Raw genomic sequence first — 12204 nt, forward strand, 5'->3', positions numbered from 1 at the left:
CATCATTATATATACGGCAGCTGTAATACAAATGAAGTACCGTTAAGACCGTCGTGATCAATCTGCACAGTCAAGACCCAATTCAACATCAAAAACGACCATAAAGACTAAAATCATTCTCATTATTTATTAAAAAAAACAAATCTGAATCAAATAACCTTGCATAACACGTATGTATGTGGACAGAAGAAAGCCAGTCGCCCAATATGTTCCACAGAAACAAACAGGAAAGGGGGGGGGGGGGGGGGGAACAGTCCAAGACATTACATCGTTTACATTGTTCCTCTTGGCTTCTCCTCCATAAGCATGAAACTCGAGTGTGACAAAAGTAATCAGTGCAGCTATTCTTCCTCTACCATCGCAGCCATAGCTCCGATACGAAAGGGGGATGCAGTTAGGTGGGCCAAAACCAATTCAACATTCCACGACCGACTATTACTTTCTCCGCTGTTCTTTTGTTTTAGATGCCGGTATAAAAGGAGTGATATTGCTTGATGGCGAAAAAAATGACACAACACCATATCACGTGTCACAACTCCCACAAATTAAAAAAAAAAAGGTTTCTCTGCACATCTTGTAAAGAAATCAAACACAACAGCATCTGTATCATCCCGAGTCATTTTCGTTTGATGTAGCATAGATTTCAGACAGCACCTGGTGAGCAAACTGGGGACAGCTGGGGATGACTTCTTATTGGATCGGCTGGGGAAACGCTTCAGCAAGGAAGAAGAACGGAACAGCACACATCTGTCCCACAACGACTACTACTGAGATGCCCAAGAGCAAGGCACTGAACCTCCAACCTGCTCAGTATGAGGCTTATGCAGCAGGTGAGTCTCTGGTGGAAATGTAACTTTTTTTTTTTTTTATATCTCTCCTGCAGAGTCTTCAGGGCAACGGCTTTGAAATGGAATCCAAGGAAATGAAGTGAAAGGTGAATCACTGATGGCAGCGTCACGTCAAACTCAACGCATTTACTTTCAATCTACAGATAAACACCTGTCCACATTTCCACAGCATCCTCTGAAGAGTAAATCAAAGGGTGAAATTCACTTTAGCTCAGTCTTCTTAGTATCTGAAGTTGGAAAAAAACTTGAAAGTTCTACCATACTTAATCATGGCGAGAAAAGCACGCTCTGGTGACCGATACGCAATCAAAGTGAGAAAAAAAAAACTACACAATTACCAAGCCAGTATCATTATCATCACGAGAACGCCACATATTTGTCCATTAGGTCAGTGAAGGCTTCAAATAAGGGGGCGGCGGAGGTGACGGCACAGATATTTGGTCCTAGACTGGCTAGGGAAAAAAAGTCCTTAAAGGGAGACTAAATGACGTGGTCCTTCTTTTTTTCTCAGCAGCTATCGCCAAGGTGTCCCTGAGCAAGGCACCTAAGCCCCAGTTGCGAATGTGTGTGTGTGTGTGTGTGTGTGTGTGTGTGTGTGGAAAAAGCAGGGCGCTGCTGAAAAGAGAGCTCAGACTCTGTGAGGCATCCCTGGGTAAATCAAAGTGAAAAATGCTTTGCGTGCGTCTGAGACCTCTGATAAGATTTTGAAACAGAGGTCCCGAGTTCATTCTGTTAAAAAAAAATTCAAATAAAACATTTATGTTAAGAAAAGCTGTCGTGAGGAATACCCTCCCTTGAAGCCAGACAGAAAGGCAGAACAAAAACAACTTGAGTCCCGTCAGCAGTTCTTAGGCGGGGATGTGGGGGCTGGAGGGGCCCCGACATCACCCTCTGTTCCCCCGGCTGTGAGGGAACTCGCTCTCGTGTGATGGTGGCCTGAGAGCTGTGTGGGTGACAATTATCAGGGCACCGTCCTGCTAAATGTAGAACTGGTGAAGCGCCAGCTTGTCCATGAAGGGCTGTACCAAGTTGTCCGTGGCAAAGTAGAAGACCAGACCGAAAAAGATGGAAATGGGCAGAGCAGGAAGCGCTTTCTTGAAGATGGCGAGGAGCAGCAGGGTCAGACACAGGCCCTGCGGGGGCAGAGAGGGGGTCAAAACAAAAACAGTCAGGAAGCGTTGAGAGACTTGTGTACCAAACAAAATCAGTGGCACAGGAAAGGTTTTTGATACAGAGTGGAGAGGTTTACGTGAAGAAGGCTAGATAATGATCTGACACATGAGGTTGCGGTGACTTGGTGGAGCAACCAAAATAAGCAGCCGTGGTCACTCACAATGAGGATGGCTACGAAGCAGGCCAGCGTGGTGTTCCAGTCGCCGCTGGCTGTGGCTGACGCCTTCCCCACCAGCATGCTGTAGAAGATGAAATCTCCGAGGCCCAGCTTGACGCCCCCTGAGAACACAGGAGGACGCCACATTTAGGGCGGCGTCGATTCAAACACGAGAGTTGCTCCAGTCCCACACCCTGCAGCCCCCATAGAAATCTTTTCTTGACTGTAATTACTGTACAAACAAGAGCTTAAACCCCATATTTACTGGAAGCTTTAAGTTGTAGAGAAAGAGCTCTGGGCTCCATATAGAAACAGACATGGAACCCAGCAATTGCAATGAATAATTGCTTCCTAATCCCTCATTACTAAAAACAGTCTGCCACCAAACATACAGTGGTAATCAACGGAACACACACAAACATGTTTTAATGTGTTCGGGGAACAACAAAGATGATCACAAAGTGAAAGCCGGGCAGAAAATCAATCCAAGAGCTCGCATAAAACTGAATTACAGGGCGACGCGCTGAGCTTCATATTAGGGCTGACAGGGAATTCCAAAATATCACAATTGTTGTATTGGATGTTAGAACACTCTCTGCCAAAGCACGACAATATGAAAGGAGTTACATTTATTTAGAATGCCAGCCAGACTGACAGGTAATAAGGAGAGACACACACAGAGGGCCCAATGGAATTACAGTCTCACGTTATTTATACTGAAGTTATTTGTGTTTGCGCCATGAAATCAGACTTGGCTGTGTGTTTACGAAAGACTAAACTAGTTAGACTATTATTATACGATATGATATTAGGTGTGTACTCACTCTCCTCGTCGTCTTCGTCGTCGACAGGAGGGCGTGCAGAGGGCATTTGCTGGATCTCGCGTCTGCTGTCGTCGGTCGACTCCAGCGGCCCCAGCTGGTGTTCCTGCTGGTTGACCCATGTTGAGCTGAAGCCTCCGTCGTCCTGTGATGGACTAGAGGGGGCCGGGGATCCTACAGCTGCCAATGTTTGATACACGTTAGACTAGAAACACAATATTTTGATCAGTGTGTGTGTGTGTGTGTGTGTGTGTGTGTGTGTGTGTGTGTGTGTGTGTGTGTGTGTGTGTGTGTGTGTGTGTGTGTGTGTGTGTGTGTGTGTGTGTGTGTGTGTGTGTGTGTGTGTGTGTGTGTTGATGCCGCTCACCCTGTTGATTCTCTTGTTGTGGCGGTTCCCCTTCTGTGGAGTTCCTCTTGGGCCGGTCGGTGTCTGCCATATTGACGAGCCACACCATGGTAGCTGGAGACGGAGAGGTTGAGGTTTACATTGCATACTATAGTGTTCATCAATGTTCAGCTTTATAATGAGCGATCGTCTTACAAGAGTAGATGAGAGCTGGAAAGATGGGTTCATTCCTTTCCTGAGCCGTCTCCACCAGGATCCTCAGAGGCCCTTTGGGACAGAGCACCGCTAACAGATCTGTGTGAGGACAGAAGACAGAGGCCCGATGAATGTCAGCCCCCAAACAGAGAGCTCTCTGACAGATGGAAACCAGCACACACAGATGTCACCACTGATAACACAAGGCTGTAAAAAATAATATCTGTGGCTCTACAAAGATGAACAAGGTTGTCACAGTAACGTCTCTTGCACCAAACAAGCAATTGGCTGCCAGTTGTCTGACTTGGTGGATGTATGTCTGCCTCTCTTGCTAGTTCAGCTTACAGCTCCTATCTCTGCTTGCACTGTGGCCATCTTATGTTTGTCTTGCCCACATTTCCTCTCTGCACGTTTCCTTGAAACATTTGTTTAAAGGTTTCACCTCTTGAGACACTTCCTTCCTTTTTGTACACAAGTGAGGCCATTAGTCATCCCTTATTGCAGACATAGCCCCTGGGTGAAACATTAGCCACGACACATTATAAAATATCAAGACACTTGTCGACGTCTATTCCTCTTTTATTGTGCTTCTAGCAGATTTTCCATTTTTGAAAGTATATATTTTTGTTTTGTTATGACACTGAGCAGGAAGAGGAGAAGATGAAGATTTACCATAGACTGATATCACCGCCAGTATGAGCCAGGCAGTCCACTCTGGCAGATACTTGATGAAGACCAGGGCCATAAGGGCGCTGATCATGATGAGGTAGGCCTGCTGGAGCCGTAGCGGTCCCTTCCAGTGAATGCAGATCATACCCACCACTCCAAAGTTCCAAATGATCACTGCCAAGGTGAAGTAGTCCATGGCTACATTGTAGGTCTTGAAAACCTCTCTGTTGGACAGAGCAGGGACATGTCAGAGACACCCGTGTAATGGCCGAGGACACAGGAAGACGTCCATCAATCAGAGTGAAAATGAGAAAAACCTGGGATTTTTGGGAACCATGGGGAAAATAGAAAGTGGGAAAACGTTGCTGGGAGTGACTTACTTGAGGTAGATGTAAGAGAAGAAAAACAGCAGGAGGAGGGAGGAGAGGAACAGCCAGCCTTGGATCACCTGTGAGAGCAAAAGAGCGGAGTTAATGCACAACACTGTTCCTACAAAGCAGTGCTTGCATAAACATGTTAGTATGAACTACAACATGGGTGGGGTTTGCAGATGTGAGTGGGACAAAGAGAAAATCCATTGTCCTGAAGGGCTCAGCTCCACCCGCCTGCTGCTTTGAGTGAGAGGGCCAAAACAGATTCAGCCAAACTACTTTTACCTTTTAATCTTATTCTTATGCCAAATATGATATATTTCAAGTTTCCTCCATATTGGCTTGTGGGGAAAAAAAGGCAAATTCTACAGTCGTGTTCCTGTCTTAAAGCACCACCACTAACAAAATGCCAATATCACCTTTAAGCAATGCATTAAACAACACACATTACTCTATCTGAGGCATGCATTGGATAAGGCCATAACATACGAGGGACAGTGTGATAGAACAAAATCCAGACCATACCTTGTAGCAGCGGTACTTGTATAACAGCACCAGCACCAAAGTCATGACAATGATCACGGTGATCATGATGATGGCGTTCAGGACTGAGTTGAGGGCTCTCTGTGCTACCGTCTCTGTGTCTTCAGGGAATGGTGTGTAGATCCTGAAGGGTAACATTACAAACACACACCTAAGTTAAACACATTCAAGATAATCAGGAGCCAAAGAACTTAATTGCATTAGTTTTTAGAGATGCACTTTATGTATTTTTCAATATATCCCTAACCTTACATGGCTCTAAATGGCTCTGGGAGACAGCTGATATTGTACAATTATATATTTGTGTGATTGTTTGCTTGGAGATCAGTTTCTATCTGTCTGTGCTTTTTCACAATTACAGTGCTGCCTCTGTATCCAAACTACAGTAAGAGGGCATCATACGTATAAATTTAACCCCACCTAGTGGTACGACTGTTACATTGCATTTCATTCAAGCACGGGAGCAAATGAGCCTGATATTTGGAACCCGTCCCTGTCCTGTCCTTTCCCGTCTCTCTGTTTATCACAATCTGTCCAGTCAAAGCCATAAACACTCACAGTCTCTGCCCGTCGTTCTGGGTGTAAAAACTGACAGATTTTATAGTTGCCACGACAACCACCATGCAGAGGGTCACGGGAACAAACAGCATGATGACATGCTTGGCTCCGTATTTCAAGGTCAACTCCTCATCCTCGTCGTCCTCGGCGTCGACCACGCGTGGAGGCCGCGGTGTGGGTGGTTGCCCGTTCTGCTCGGGTCCGCTGCTGCCATCACTTCCTCCTCCTCCTGAACCTCTTCCGGGCCGTGATCTGGTCACTGTAGCCTCCTGTGGCTGCTGACGGGGTTCTGACATCTCATTGGCATCCTGTCAACATTTAAGAAACACTTTATTACAAAAGTACACTTTGTAAACACATTTGGTAGTCAGGCAGAGCCCTTTTGAATTTATTTGTATCTACCAATCATAAAAGGAAATGGAGATGGACACATAACAAACATTTCATAATAAAATCATGTCCAATTACAGAAAATGTACTACTGAATGAAAAATAATAAACTAACCACATTGGATGTGCAGGAGCATTGTTATTTTGTTATCAGCTCAATGTTCGCCTGAAGCTTTTAATTTGCTGTAGTAATGACTTAAAATCGAACCGAGCTTAGATTCGATGATCCATGTTTTCAATTTGGAGCTAAACTGACGACCTGCCCACATTCCCATTCACCCCAAAGCTCCGTCAACCAAGGAAAAAATTAAAAAGGAAAGAGACTGAACTAAAACTGTCAGCACGCCTTGCAAGTCGAGACAAGCAGCAGCCCAGACGAGGAGCAATCTCACCCAAGGTACAACAAAAATCAAGGCAGACCTCTCCTGAGACGGCGAGAAAACCTGAACGCAGCACAAAATGACCTCACTGTGCAACAGGCCCAACCGTTGCTCAATCCTGAGAAGAAAGACAACGCTGATCTCCAGACGGGCAGAAACAGAGACGACTTTATTTACTTTTACTTTGACGCTAAATCAGCCAGTGCCTCAAGGCAGTAAAGCAAATATGTAACAACTTGTTAAGAGTTCCCTTTGAACAACAAAAGAAATTGGGTTAGTTTAAATAAAGATGTGGCCTAGTTTTGTGAGGCCCTAAAACCAAGTCCTCATACTTGTTATAAACAAAACAGTAGAGGGAGCGGGAGCTGTGGTTGTACAGTGGAGTGTAACAGTGAAGTCAATGATCATAAGCCTGATCATGAAGTCAAAGTCCCTCTCTGACATCATGATCTGGCTTATGAGGCCACACCTTTATTGGTGAGCAAAATGCATACAGCAAAGCAAAACACAAAATTGAGAATCTGGACAAATACAGCTGTCGTGACTTATTGACACAGTAATAATTCTTTAGACTTTGAACTACACTGTGATGGGTAAATTATTACAAAATGATTGGTGAAGCAATCGAGTGAAAAATGTAGTAGCTAATCTACAACTTCTGTAATTTTTACAAAAGAACCGCACTCAAATTCGTCCAGACTGTAACTTTAAAAACTTTCTCCAGCCCGTTTCATAACAGGCTATGCACTGAAACACTGGGATGTACGCAACTACAATGTTAGGAAACCATTAGGCAAGACATTAACACTGCACAGAGACAGAGAGACTGACACAGCCTTTATACTGACCCTATTGTTTTCTACATCCTCTGCATTGTTGGCCATGGTTGGCGACACTGACACTTGCACTCACATGCAAACAAGATCCTTTTGCCCTGAAAAAAAAGAGCAATAGGAGAGATTTTGTAAGAGGAACGACAAAATTGGAAAAGTAAACAAATTGTAGAAGACATTAAAACGTTGAACAAGCAACTCGTCAATATTTTAACAGGGTCTATTGTGCTGCATCACCACATTATAGTAGCTGGAGGGTCGGCAGGAAACATTGGAGAGTGTGTGTGTGTTTGCTGTGGCTCGAAACTCACCAAAACATTACTTCAGGTATTTGGCTTTTGTATAAGGCGCTCTACATTACCATTGTATTTCACATGAATACTTCGCATTTTTATTAACCTTACCAAAACGTTGATATGAGTGGAACTATCTTGACACCTTCCCATAATGACATCATCAATAATATCCCAATTAACATGAATACGACCAATGTAGCAACCCCCTCATAATGACATCATCAATTGCGGCAATTAACAAAGGTCAGGGGTCAAGAGAAGGAGCGATCTTCATTCCTCAGCCTGTGCTAGCTCCCAGCAGCATGAACGTGTTCACTGAAGCTGATGAGGTTACCGCCCTAGTGCTAAATAATGAGTAACGCTGCGTTGGGCATCTAAATGCAAGAGTAACCCGGCTCACAAAATTGTAATATGAAGAAAACCCTGAGGACTTCCTCTTGACAATAACGGACCATAAATAACGTTATTATTAGTAGCTGTGAAGTAAAAGTCACGTAGCTAGATAGCTGGATAACAATTAAACCACCCCGGGTTAGTTTATTTAAATGCAGCAAGTACAGCGTTAGTTATCCAGTTTAGCCCGCTGTATGAATCACTGCTGGAGGTTTGGTATCATCAGTGCTAAAGTAGCGCGTTAGCCAATGGTGTTAAAGCGGCAGAGCAGGTAGTGGCCGCGCTCGCAGCTAGCTATCCTTATAACATGATAACATCCAAATTATTCCTGAATAGTGGCCGCATTCTGTTAAATCTTTCCGTTTGTAGTCTTGTGTGGGTGGTGTTAGTGTTTTTTACCTTCTGCTGTGGTTTCCAATGGTATCAATACCGAACACCTCTTTCTTTATTGTTCCTGTCTGTTCACAGAACTTCCGGTACAGATTAAACGCTTCCGGCATTCGCGGAGTGTTCAAGACTGAAAACTATGTTAAAGTTGATTAAGTTAATGTTATAGAAAAAGACTTAAATATGACAATGTGTTTATGACAACAATAATTTGTGGTTTTTAACTAAGGCAATACACAAAGCAACTATAACTATACTTATAACTATACATCATACAGAAAGTAATTCAAGCAACAAATACAAGTGTATTAAATATAAATCAACATATATATTTGATGTATATTTACAACAACGAGCATTTTCAAAAGGTGAAATTCCAAATTCAGAATAAATCAAGCTAGTTTAGGTTGTTTTTTTTCTTCCGGTGATCAAAGGTCAGGTCCTCGTTCTCAAACGGAAACAGGATCCACTAATCGACAGGAATCTGCCCCTACGCTGTTTAAAACATGGTCAGTACGTTTTGCCGCAATGTTTTTGGCCGTGGTACTATCATTGCAAATTAAAGGTCGACTTTGATTGCTACTTTTAACGTCGTATAACTGCAAAATGTGCGTTTTTAAGACTAGAAGGTAGCTGCTAACGTTAGCATGCAGCTGCAACAGCTGCAACAAGCCGCACTGGGCCAAACAAGCTCATTCACCGGCTCCTCGACTTACTATTAAACATATACTTGTCTTTTTCACCGACGGTGCATCTATTTAATTATAGTGCAGTGATCTTAGGCTGTGGTTTGAGTTCGATTGATTTCATTTTTTTCTTGGAACGAAGCTAATTTGTGTTCCAGAATAAAGACGTGAAGGCGTGAGGTCATTACAGCTAAACTAAACCTAATGTTCTGAACTACTAAAACTCCTGAACATATTATTATGTATTAAGTGGTTACTAATTTAATGTTCGGTAATTGTTTAACCATTTAGTCTCTATATTGCAAAATGATTTTATGTTGTCTTAACGTGAGCAAACTGGCACACAATCACTTTGGAGGAAAAAGAATAATTAATCGGCATTTAAACAATTTAAAACAGACACGTTTCCATGCTGTGATCTCCACATACACAAGCCAATGCAAAATTAGAATAATTATTGATAAAAACGAAGTGCTCGGAAAAGTGTTCCATTTAGTAGTGATTCATTCCTTTGAATAACTGAATATGTGTTTTTGTTTTTCAGTCCCACACTATCTTACTGGTTCAGCCCACTAAGAGGCCAGAGGGAAGAACATACGCTGATTATGAATCAGTCAATGAGTGCATGGAAGGTAAACTGATGCTGCTTTTGTGTCCTAAGCTTTAAAAAGACCGGCGCTGTAACAGATTGGTGTATCCAGCACAGTCAGCCAAGGCATTCAACGTCTTCTGCATCATGATATTCCAAATAGATTCCACTCAAAAAGTATCTAGTAAATGTGAAATGAATGTCCAGCTCAGTTTTTGATTATAACTGCACGGTGTGATATTTATTTCTGTATCCCCTGTACAGGTGTGTGTAAGATGTATGAAGAACACTTGAAGAGAATGAACCCCAACAGCCCGTCGATAACGTACGACATCAGCCAGCTGTTTGACTTCATCGACGACCTTGCCGACCTCAGCTGTTTGGTGTAAGTTTGGCAGGGAGATGGGTTCAGTAAGCGTATCATTAAATATAATTGATCTTTAGCGCATTGCCAAAGGTGAAACCCCTCAGTCTGATTGGACTCTACTGCAACATTTAGGTCCAATTCAAATACATTATGCTGAAAGATTAACTCCTGTTATTTAATGGGGTATATTTTGTCTTTTTGCGAGGTGAAAACGGCCACAGATTCTTTCCCTTTGAATATCTAGATTTTGTAGGGAGTCATGTCTCAACATATTTATTATCACAATGTTGACAGCTCTACAACCTTAACCTTTCTACCAACAAACCGCCTCACTACAAGTGTTTCTCAAAGTATCACCATTGTGTTGAAACTAAAGGGGCAGAGGGAGTTTTCGAAGCACATACACATGTGTTTGTGTGTGTGCTGTCACATTTGGTGACCTAGGATTTAAATCTACTGCTCCAGCTTTTTCCTTCTGCCTTCCTCGTGCATGGCTACACTGGCTGGTTGCCATGGCTTCAAAATGCCAAAAAAAACACTTGCACTGCATTTCCACAGCGTCTTCAGACAAAAATGGGAAAACAATCTTTTTTGCCGGGGTGAATTTCAATTGGAACCCATCAATTATTTCATAGCACATGTTCATTATATTGTCATGCGTTTGCAGCTAAACGACACATAATGTAACACAACAGATGGGTGAGAAATGAGGCTGTGGGAATGCTTTTGGTTACAGCAAGCAAATCAAAAGAGCCTCCCACTATAGTTCACCTGGTTCAGGGGGAGAAACCCTACAAATATTAACAATAAGTGTGTAGAACTGCAATAATGCTCTTACTAGTTGCGTTTGTTCTTAGTTAAATGATGGAAAGAATAGTTAGATGTTATTATTATTTCCACATTCCCCCAAGCCTCATATTTCCACATGTTTACCAGCCAAATTGGTTCAAATGGGAAACCACTCAAAACAAAACCCTGCACATGATTCATAACTCCGTTTGGCATGATTTTGTGAATGCTTGGAGACAATCATCGACATGTTCTATTAACACTCGCGACACAATGACTGAAACGCTTCAGCGGAGACCTAATGCAGTTTCTCTGTGCGCCTCAGGTATCGTGCCGACACACAGACGTACCAGCCGTACAACAAGGACTGGATCAAAGAGAAGATCTACGTGCTGCTTCGCCGTCAAGCCCAACAGGCCGCAAAATGAAGCCTCTGATGGGAGGAGGAGGAGGGAGGGCGAGGGGAGGGGGAGGGGGGGTCACGATGGAAACTGAAACACGATGAACGGAGAAGGCTTGGAGCGATGTGACGCAATATTGTTTTCCTATTTGTAAGCGTTTTCAAATACTTTTTTTCTCATGGAGGGGAGGTCTGTTTTGTATTCACATGACTGAGTTGTAATAAAGATTTGCTTTAAGTAACTTTGGCTTTGAATGGACTGTGGCGCTCGTACAAACAGAGATCCTTCTTCTCATCTTCCTCTTATTATTCTTTCATTGTCTGACTTTTATTTGAGCCCCTAGTTTCTCCTTTGAGCAAATTTGTTCAGCTCCTTTTCCTGTCTTAGACCACTTTTCTCTGTTTTTCTGCCCTTTTCCTCCCTCCACTCTTATGTGCTCACAGGAAACAGACATGGAATAACTGCAATTTCCCTCTTTTCTTGCTCAAAGTTACTTTTTTTTTAAGGAGTTATGATTTGCTGATTGCATTATTATGACTAGCGGAGTAAAAAAAAAAATTGTGTGTGTGTGGGGGGACGGGTCATCATCTGTTTGGCTGATATGATACCCCGTCCAAAGAGCAGAGGGGACATGTGAGGTAGAGTGGCCGCGTGGAGGAGCGCAGGAGGCGGCCAGTCTCGCCTCGTGCTGCCGCTGAACATGGATCATCCGCGTCTGTTTTGTTCCTCCTCCTCCTTCTTCTCCTCCACCTTTGTGTTGTGATCGGCTCTCCCAGTCTGTTTCTCACACCCACCCCGGTACCCCCACCTTACCCACCCACTCCACCATACCCTACCCTACCCCATCCACCGCCACCTCCTCTCCCCCCCAGCCCCCCTCCACCGCCACCCCCCCTCTCCTCCTTTTAGCATCTGAAAAGACCACTGAGTGAGAATCGATGGCGCAGAGGCCCGCTTGACAGGACAATAAACCACAAAAGAAGGGGTGAGTTTTTTTTCTCCCGTGGTTGTT

General features: G+C 43.5%; 2 protein-coding genes across 2 annotated transcripts; one reads left to right on the forward strand and one right to left on the reverse strand.

Moving 5' to 3' along the window:
• Positions 1 to 108: 108 nt before the first annotated feature.
• On the reverse strand, positions 109 to 8450 carry psen1 (presenilin 1). The gene is made up of 11 exons (XM_076146715.1): positions 8373 to 8450; positions 7300 to 7385; positions 5682 to 5989; positions 5106 to 5247; positions 4590 to 4657; positions 4213 to 4433; positions 3541 to 3639; positions 3367 to 3459; positions 3003 to 3179; positions 2182 to 2300; positions 109 to 1981 (listed from the first exon to the last, which is right to left on the reverse strand). The coding sequence occupies exons 2-11, from the start codon at positions 7333 to 7335 to the stop codon at positions 1826 to 1828; spliced, it is 1419 nt and encodes a 472-aa protein (XP_076002830.1). The 5' UTR covers positions 7336 to 7385; positions 8373 to 8450; the 3' UTR covers positions 109 to 1825.
• A 332-nt stretch (positions 8451 to 8782) lies between these two features.
• LOC142995584 (enhancer of rudimentary homolog) lies at positions 8783 to 11433 on the forward strand. Its single transcript, XM_076146687.1, has 4 exons — positions 8783 to 8869; positions 9591 to 9678; positions 9900 to 10020; positions 11117 to 11433. The coding sequence occupies exons 1-4, from the start codon at positions 8867 to 8869 to the stop codon at positions 11217 to 11219; spliced, it is 315 nt and encodes a 104-aa protein (XP_076002802.1). The 5' UTR covers positions 8783 to 8866; the 3' UTR covers positions 11220 to 11433.
• The last annotated feature ends 771 nt before the right edge of the window (positions 11434 to 12204 follow it).

This window comes from Genypterus blacodes, unplaced genomic scaffold, assembly GCF_046128005.1.
Source record: "Genypterus blacodes isolate CSIRO-AG114 ecotype Tasmania unplaced genomic scaffold, CSIRO-AGI_Gbla_v1 ptg000033l_1, whole genome shotgun sequence".
NCBI lineage: Eukaryota > Metazoa > Chordata > Actinopteri > Ophidiiformes > Ophidiidae > Genypterus > Genypterus blacodes.